We start from the raw sequence: 9,103 nt of genomic DNA on the forward strand, positions 1-9,103 counted from the left end.
TTCAACAACTCACAGAAAACGAAAAATTATTAGTAAAAAAAAAAAAAAAACAACTGAAAACAGACCAAATTTTAAAACTCCGAATTTTGGAAGAGAAGTTAAATCAGATTATTGACAATATAGCAATGATGAAACATGGATTGATTCACTCTAGTATGTTAACAGCAACCAAAATTTTGACGACTAAACTGGACTTTTATAAACTCAAAAACGTACGAACCGGACTACTGAAGTATAAGGAAAACACAATAATTTTGGCCCTTAAAATTCCAAATTCTTACAAAATTGAAGAGTACAAATTAATTACATCGTTACCCACTACGAATAATTTACAAGCAATGTTAGAAGATCAGTATTTTATAGAAATAAATGGAACAAAATATGTTTATGATGAAAACTTGAATTATGAAAGGGAGTTGAAACCCTTGAGTAAGAGTATTACAAGAAATAATTGCGTACTTGCAGAAAATAATGGAATAGAAATTGTGAAGGTTGATGATAACACTATAATCTGTAAGAATCTTAAACAAACTAATATTGTTAATTATTGTGACGACAGAAACATACACCTAAATGGTAACTATTTAATCAACATCAATAACTGTACAATCCAGATACTAAATCAAACCTTTGGTAAAACAAATGTAAAATTTATTGACAGGTTCTTTTATAATGAAAATACGGATTATAATTTCACCAAAAACATTGATTTCAAAGAGATAGTTTTAGAAAATAAGAGAAACTTGGAACATATCAATATTTTAGAATTTCATAAAAATATAAATTACCTATCTGGTTCAATTGTAAGCGCATTTCTGTTAATACTATTTATCGTAATACTTACCCTATATCATGGACACAAAAAAAATTGAAAATTGTTGTAAAAAGCTCGCAATCCAGTAAAATTACGGAGAATTTCAAGTTAAATAGGGGAGAGGTTAAATATCCGCTTGGGTCGCTTATCTCCCATTTACAGTTAATTCCGAAACATTGTAAACATTATTGAGTGCACCTGCATAACGGATGCACAAACTAATAGAATCATAAACATTATTGAGTGCACCTGCATAACGGATGCACAAACGAGCGAGCATCGTAGGTATTAAGGTAGCAGTAAGATAATAAAAGCAGGAGTCTAGTTGGAACTGTGGAAGGATGAAGATCAATAAAATATATTAAATTAATAACTTCAAGTGTTATTAATTTCAGTTAGATACAATTCATGCAAAAAAAAATCGATTTCTCCAACCCGACACACGGGATGACCCCCTTAATTTACATTATGTTATTTGAAATATGTATGTCAACACCCGTCTTATTCAAATTCGTCTTGGAAGAGAATTACACACCCCCATGGGATTCTGTTCTTTCCCACCCACCGAAAACAATGGTTTTTGATTATTTTCTGTTTTATTTTCCATTACTTCCGGACGGAAATTTTACCCAATACACCTGAATGGCTCATCCAAGATATGATCCATGTCCGAGCTTGCCTGACAGCGCCATCGTTTGGCCGCTAAGGCAACCACTCACCATCTAAAGATCGTTCGTTGCAGGGGACATTCCATTTGAATACAATCTGCGGATCCTCGGCCGTGCTGCGCGTAGTATTTAGGAATTCCAGACTGACATACATTCGCCAGTGACCCCGTCGTGTTTGTGGCCAAGTGGACAATCGTCGCTTACAATACATTAAGAGGCAAAAAAACAACGGGCTAAGCGTTTATGAGTCAGCGCGCGTAATAGTGAACTCGGCTTAGTGTTTCAGTTAGCGTCCGGAAAGGTTCCCTGAAATCCAAGCGTACGGAAGAAAAGCATAGGTGGTTGTCACCCAATGGATTCAATTCCTAAGTTCGATGTATTTCGAGAATTTCTACAAGGTGAGTTGCGTACGATAAGACCCTCTGGCTGTTTTTTACCCTAGCAGACTTGCCGCCCGCTGATTTGTTCGCCGGGGTCACGGGGCCAATTGATTAATTTACGGTACTATCGCGGAAGATTTGAACGAAATGTAAAATTCTTTTTTCATGTTGCAGATGTATTGGCTTATTTAAAAGAGGAGATGAGTCTGGTGGATTACCAAAATACTTGCTATGTCCTGAGCCAGGAAAGGAGGAAGTCACCGCAGGAGTTAGTCTCTCGTTGCGAAGAATTGCTGAGATGTTGCGAGAAGTTCAGCAGAAATGGTGGGTCGAATGATAATACGAAAATAAATGACAGCACGCATCTCCCAGCTGCTGAAAACTCGTACCTTAACATGACCAGGAACAGAAAGTGTGTGACTAGTCCCAGCAACAGTGTAGCAGATGCATCAGATTCGGCCACCGATTTCCCAAACGATTATGTCACTATCAATGCGTTACCGTCCACCTCCGATCATGAAAACGACACAGAAGCCAAAGATATCTATGACACCTTCACGGTGCCTGCAATCAGTGCAACTCCCATGGATGCTGCAACTACCAAATCAGGAGAGGACCAAAACGATCTTCAAAACTGTCCTTACTTGGGATTACCGGCTGCGCACCTTTCCATCAAAAAGTCACCGAAGCAAGGACAACTGACCCGCATCGAGAAACGGATATTCTTCGACCAGAGCAAAAAGTACTTCTGTGGGGTGGTGGGCGATTGGCTGTTATGCTATGCGGATGGGTCTGCGTCCATTAAACCGTCTTTATGTGTACACCTGTGCCCAGGAACGGAAATCGACCGTTATGGAGAGGGAAAACGACGTGATTTGTGTTTCCAGATCTCGACCGCGGTGGGGAAACGATATATTTTCCAGTCAAATTCGGAAATCGATGCAAAGGGTTGGATCCATGCACTTGACGGCACTGTTCGCGGCATTTATCGGGACTCTCCTATAAGCGCTGTAATTGCATCTGACCGCTTATTAATCAAAACCCAGTCAAACAACCTGCGAAAATTGCCTACACCACCTGGAACGAAGAAATTATATCCGGATCTCAGCAGCAGTGTTATATCTAGTGACAGTGGTAACAACGATGAAATTTACGAGGTGCCATGCCCTCTATACAAGTCATTGGATCTAATCCCCCCGAACAAACTACTTCATTCGGAGGTAAAATGCGCAGCCGAAAAATATGAAGAATATGACGTGCCAAGGAGCTTACCGGTGAATCCTGTTACGATAAAGCCTGGTACAGTAAGTATCGAGCAACCCACCCTAGATGACACTCTACAGGAGGAAGAAAGCCCTGTTAAAGTAAAACAAGTGCAACCAGAACCTTCAGCACAATCACAACCGCAGCCATCCCCTCCACAATCAATAGACAATACAACAGAACGCATCAAAGAACTGCAAAGTGGCAGTGATAATTCTAAACCTCTTCGAAGTCCTGCAATCAGTCCAGTTTCAAAGCAAACGGTCAAAGCATGTTCACAAACTTCCCCGGGTCTAGGATCTGCAACAACCCCGGTGCGAAATTGGTTTCTGAATCGGTTGAATAAAACCTCTCCAAACCAACCTCACCAACACCACCCCATTAGAAGTCCTCAAAGGAGTCTTATTAAGCACCAGAAGAACTTAAAAGAAAACATGGACAATGCACAAAACGACGGTTGGACTGGAGTAACGAATCGAATTCTGGTTGCTTCAGCGAAGGGTGAAAAAGTTAATAAGATCGTCAATCAACTGGTTGATGCCAACGGACGATTACCTATATTTCGAAATAACGGTAGTGGTAAGAATTCCGAAAATATAACAGAATCTACACAAGGATTTAGTATTGACGATATGAACTACGAATTTATAAATACGAACAGTAAAGCTTAAGTTTCATTTATGTGCCTTGAATGTGTGTAATGTAAATATAATATTTCCTTTTCAATGGAACGTTAAATAAGTATAGACTTCTTTATATAACATAATGTGAAGTTTTTATCTGATCCCTTCTTGCATACAATGTGACAGCTAAAGCAGTTCAACGTCAAAGTCTGAATTCTCGGACCCTAAGTGTCAATCATGACTCCAATTATGGAACCTCTGTTGTATTTGTACTTATTTCCCTATTTTAAATCAAATTGTAATCCCACTGTGGCGTTGCGAGCACCCTCCGTGTCGACTACACACAATTGCGAATCGCGTTGGCCATGACATCGAAAAACAACTTTTGACAACGAAAATTGGCTTTGGACGTCAGTGTAGAAACAAGGTCGAGGAAAAGATTCAGAGGAGTAGACATCCGCACTCAACTTATTACTTAAATTTTGAAAAGCTCAGCATAATTTAAGTTGTTTGAGAAACAGTGATTGTTAATTAAATATATAAAAAGAAAACATTAACATAAATAACAATTGGTGACTCAGACATGATCTGAACACGCAACCTTCTGACTACAAAACATATGAGGAAAGAGGTAGGCGATGGACATGGACTGGTTTCCTGGAGAAGAGTCACTACACCATATATTATAGCGGTCATCCAGTAAACCATGTGCTCGTAGTAAGTTTCTTAGTCAATCAAGAAATTAAACCTGCTGTTATCAGCTTTGAAAATATAAGCGAAAGGCTATGCACTCTGAGTTTGCGAGGCAAGTTTAGAAATACAAGCGTCATTAACGTTCACGCCCCTACAGAGTAGACTGTAGAGTCGAAGAAAGATAGCTTCTACGAAGCAATTGAGCGAACCCTCGAAGCCTGTCCCAAGTATAATTTCAAAATCGTACTTGGAGATTTCAACAGTCAATTAGGGACGGAGCCAGTATTCAGGCGATACATCGGCTCCCATACCTTACATAGAGATACCAATGATAACGGAGTGCGGATTATTCAGTTAGCAATGTCGCACGAAATCGTTGTTGGAAGTACCTAGTTTGCGCGGAAAGTGGTCCACAAACATACGTGCGTCTTTGCAGACGGGATCACTTTCAACCAAATTGACCACCTATCCGCCGCCACCTATTAGCCTTGATGAATGTCAATATAGACTCGGACCCCTATCTCGTTAACATAGTGCTCCCAGCTTAAATTACGACACCACCTACAATCCCCTCCTTTTTTTTTTTTGTGCGTACACGGAGGTGGAAAATCTTAGAAAGACACGTCCGCCGCAGCTCCGCCGCCCGAACGGCGGAACAACAGCGGGCGCGTGTGGGATTCACACCCACTAAAAACCACCCCCGGTCTCTCCAACCCCAGCCCCGCGGGGCCACCATTGAGGTATTACTTCGCGGGGTAGGTTTGCTCTTAGGCACTCATCCTTCTCCTATTTGCAGCTTTCCTTCTTCTTCGTTTCTTCAGCAACTCCTCCTGCATTTGGATGATTGCGGAGCTAACCGCAAGCCACTTCTCCTCGGACTCCAGCATCTCAGTAACCAAGCTCTCCGGGGTCCCGCTCCTGCCCAGCACCTGGTTTAAGCTCCTTCTCTCCATCGCAAATCGTGGGCAGTGAAACATCACATGCTCTGGATCCTCCGGTATGCCATCGCATCTGGGACAGTTCGGAAAATTATCCAACCCAAAGCGGTGCAGATACTGCCTGTAGCAACCACCGTGTCCCGTGAGGAACTGGGTAATGTGGTAGTTGGTATTCCCATGTTTTCGCTCAAGCCACACCCTAATGTTGGGAATGAGCCTGTGCGTCCACCGACCTTTCGCAGACTCGTCCCATCTGCGTTGCCAGAGATCAAGCGACTCTGACCTTGCCGCATTTCTACGCTGTGCATGCCCCTCCATATGTCTTGCATTGTACAGGACACTCATTTCTTTGGCCAGAATGTCAACCGGGATCATGCCTGCCACCACCAATACTGCCTCATCTGATGTGGTTCTAAAAGCACTGCAAACCCTCAAAGCCATCTGCTGGTAAACCGAGTTCACCTCCTTCCGTCTCTGAGAGTTTGCAAGCGCCTCTGCCCACACAGGCGACGAGTAGAGCAGGATGGAGCGCACCACTCCGGCTAGCACCAACCTCCGGCAATGTTTCGGCCCACCAATATTTGGCAACATTTTTGCAAGTGCCGTGGTGGCACTGGCTGCCTTTTGGCATGCATACTCTAGGTGCTCCCTAAAACTCAATTTGGTGTCAATTATTACCCCCAGGTATTTGATAGCCGGCTACGACCATATGTCCACCGACCTCCACTTTTACACTATTATTTTTCCTGCGTTTCGTTATCAAGACCGCTTCCGTTTTCGCGTCCGCCAAGATCAGCCCGGCCTTTTCTAGCCAGGACTTTACCGCTCTCACTGTTTCCGTTGCGCAAACCTCCACATCTTCTGGGTGTTTTGCTGCAGCAACCCCAGCTAGGTCATCAGCAAAGCCGACAATCGTAGTCCCATCTGGGACGAGAAGAGCAAGCACCCCATTATACATGATATTCCACAACAGGGGACCAAGTACCGATCCCTGTGGTACCCCGGCTGTGACAATGTACTCTTTGGGGCCCTCATCCGTCCCGTACCAGAGAGTCCTCTCTGAGAGGTAGTTTTCCACCAAATTCGCTAAGTATCCGGGGACACCTATGTCAGCCAACGCCCCTTTAATTCTATTCCAGTTGGCCGAGTTGAATGCGTTTTTAACATCCAACGCCACCACGGCACAGTAGCCGCCAGAAATCAGTGCACCTTTTGCCTGGTTTACCACCATGCCAATTGCGTCCACCGTAGAGTGGGCGCGCCGGAAACCAAACTGGCATTCCGACAAACCATTGCTGGCTTCGACGATGGGCAGGAGTCTGTTGTAGATGACTCTCTCCATCATCCTCCCCATTGTATCCAACAGGCAGATAGGACGATACGACGCTGGGTTTCCAGGTTGCTTGCCAGGTTTCGGAAGCAACACCAACTTTTGCTTTTTCCACTGGGCAGGGAATATTCCTTCTTTTAGGCACGCCTCGAAGGTGTTGGCGAAAAGGTCGGGCCTAGTCTTCACTGCCAGTTTCAAAGCTCGGTTGGGGATGCCATCCAAACCTGGGGCCTTGTTGTCACCGAACCTACCACATATTTCCCGCAGCTCCTCCACAGTTACAGGCGGTATTATGCCGACATTTGGCTGGACAAAAATTTGCCTTCCCCTATTTTTGTGGTGAGGGAACAGAGTGGTAACAATCTGTTTCAGGAGGCGCGGACAGGTGACCTGGGGTGATTTCCGCAGCCTTTTCATCACCACTCTGTAAGCCTCGCCCCAAGGGTTTATGTCGGCATGGTCGCACAGCTGTTTGAAGCAGTTCTTTTTGCTCCTCCGAATGGCTTCCTTTAGGCGGCCACGCAATTGCTTGTGTGCCTCCTCTCGACCGTCGCCACCGGGTTTTCCCCTGAGCCTCTGGCAAAGCCTCCTTGCCCGAAAACATGCGGCTCGCAAACTTGCGATTTCATTGTTCCACCAGTAGTTGGGTTGCCTACTGGGGAGCAATCGCCTTCTGGGCGTAGTAGAATCGCATGCTTCCGTCACCCATCGAGTGATCTGGGTGGCTTTCCCTCCAGCCGTACCATTCAGGGATATGTTGGATTTGAGCACCGCGGAAAACGTGTCCGCCTCGAACGCTTTCACTGTCCAGCCAAGCATACCACCCGGCATTCTGCGAAAACTCTTTTTCGAGCTCGATCCGCCCTTGATCTCTATGCAGATTGCCTGGTGGTCGCTGTGAGTATAGTCCTCACTGACATGCCAAGCGATTCTACTGGCTAAAGTGGCACTCACGTATGTCAGGTCCACTATAGACGCCAGGCCCCTTCCCCGGAAAGTGTACGAAGACCCAACATTCGCCAGTACCACGTCCAGCTCCGCGAATGTTTCGAGGAGAACACGTCCCCTGACATTAGTTATTCGGATGCCCCATTCAAGAGCCCATGCATTGAAATCGCCTCCTATTATGATCGGCCAACGTCCTCTTGCATCCAAAACAAGAGCAGCAAGCATCCGCTCATACTCGACGAGTGTAGCGCTGGGTGGAGCATAGCAGCTGTAGATGTGGATGCCCTTCACCTTCGCTCTGATGAAGCCCTCCTCCGGGTGCTCCATTATTTCCTGGAAGGCTTGTTCTCCACAAGTCCACAGCGCTGCCTGGCCCGTTTGGTCTTTGACCCAAACGCTACCACCGCGGTTTCGGTATGGTTCACTTAGTATGGCCACATCGATGTTTTTCTCGCGGATAGTTTGCGCGAGTAGATCCTGCGCCGCCTCGCAGTGGTTGAGGTTGATTTGTATCAACCTCATCTGCGATTTATGCTAAGGGCTCTCATGTATTTCGGGCACCTGCTGCTGCCTGCAATGTGCCGATGGTCCACACCCTCCTTTCCTTTGCACAGTAGACACTTTGGGTCAGCTCCGCAGTCCTTGCTGATGTGACCTTCCACTCCGCATCTCCTGCATTGCTTTGACCTGTCATTTGGGTTGGTGCATGACTTCGCAATGTGACCAAAGCCAAGGCATCTAAAGCACCGCTTTAACGCCACCTGTTCCCTAAGGCGACACATAACCCAGCCTATTCTCACTCTCCCTGCTGCTAACAGTTTGAGTGCGTTCTCCACTGGTAGGCTGATGATGGCGGTTTGTGTTCCCCCATAGGCTTTCCTTAGCGTTTTCACCGCTGACTCTTGTAGTCCGGCAAGATCGAACTGTTTCTCCAACGCTTCGCGAACCTCCTCCTTCGTCGTGATTTCATCTATATCTTTGCAGATTATAGTGATCTCCGGCCTGCTAGCTCTAATGTCGGCTTCCTGCCCTAAAGTCTTCCCGATTTGGCTTAAGAATTTGTCCGCGGTTACATTCTTGGATTTCTTAAGTTCCAACATAAGATCTCCCTTCTGCGACCGTCTAATACGGCTGACGTTGTCTCCCAAATTGGTCAGTTCGGGGTCTGCCTTCACTTTCCTGAGAATGTCGGCGTATGACCCTTCGCCTCGTTTGGAAATGAAAATCACCTCCGGTCTAATCTTCCTCCGATAATTTCTTTTCCGTGGTTCTACCTTCCTCCAAGCTTCCGCATCCGCCTTTGAAGGTTCGATCCCCTTTCTCGAGGTAGCCACTGCAGTATTTTCACTGGCAGCTTCAGACGTACTTTTCATGAACTCCGCCTTTTTGGGAGTTGAGTTCTTTTTTCTTTTCGGGGTTTGCTGGCCTGTTGAGTCATTCAGCTTC

General features: G+C 45.4%; 1 protein-coding gene across 1 annotated transcript; it reads left to right on the forward strand.

The window, feature by feature from the left end:
* The first annotated feature begins 1,542 nt into the window (after positions 1 to 1,542).
* Positions 1,543 to 3,867, forward strand: LOC119660712. Its single transcript, XM_038069355.1, has 2 exons — positions 1,543 to 1,880; positions 2,037 to 3,867. Exons 1-2 carry the CDS (start codon positions 1,835 to 1,837, stop codon positions 3,794 to 3,796), a joined length of 1,806 nt encoding a protein of 601 aa, XP_037925283.1. The 5' UTR covers positions 1,543 to 1,834; the 3' UTR covers positions 3,797 to 3,867.
* The last annotated feature ends 5,236 nt before the right edge of the window (positions 3,868 to 9,103 follow it).

Source organism: Hermetia illucens, chromosome 7, assembly GCF_905115235.1.
Source record: "Hermetia illucens chromosome 7, iHerIll2.2.curated.20191125, whole genome shotgun sequence".
Taxonomy (NCBI): Eukaryota; Metazoa; Arthropoda; class Insecta; order Diptera; family Stratiomyidae; genus Hermetia; species Hermetia illucens.

Coding starts and splice junctions, on each gene's coding strand:
- LOC119660712 (XM_038069355.1), top strand. CDS start 1,835: ATGGATTCAATTCCTAAGTTCGATGTATTTCGAGAATTTCTACAAG. Junction 1,881..2,036: donor ATTTCGAGAATTTCTACAAG/GTGAGTTGCGTA, acceptor TTCATGTTGCAG/ATGTATTGGCTTATTTAAAA.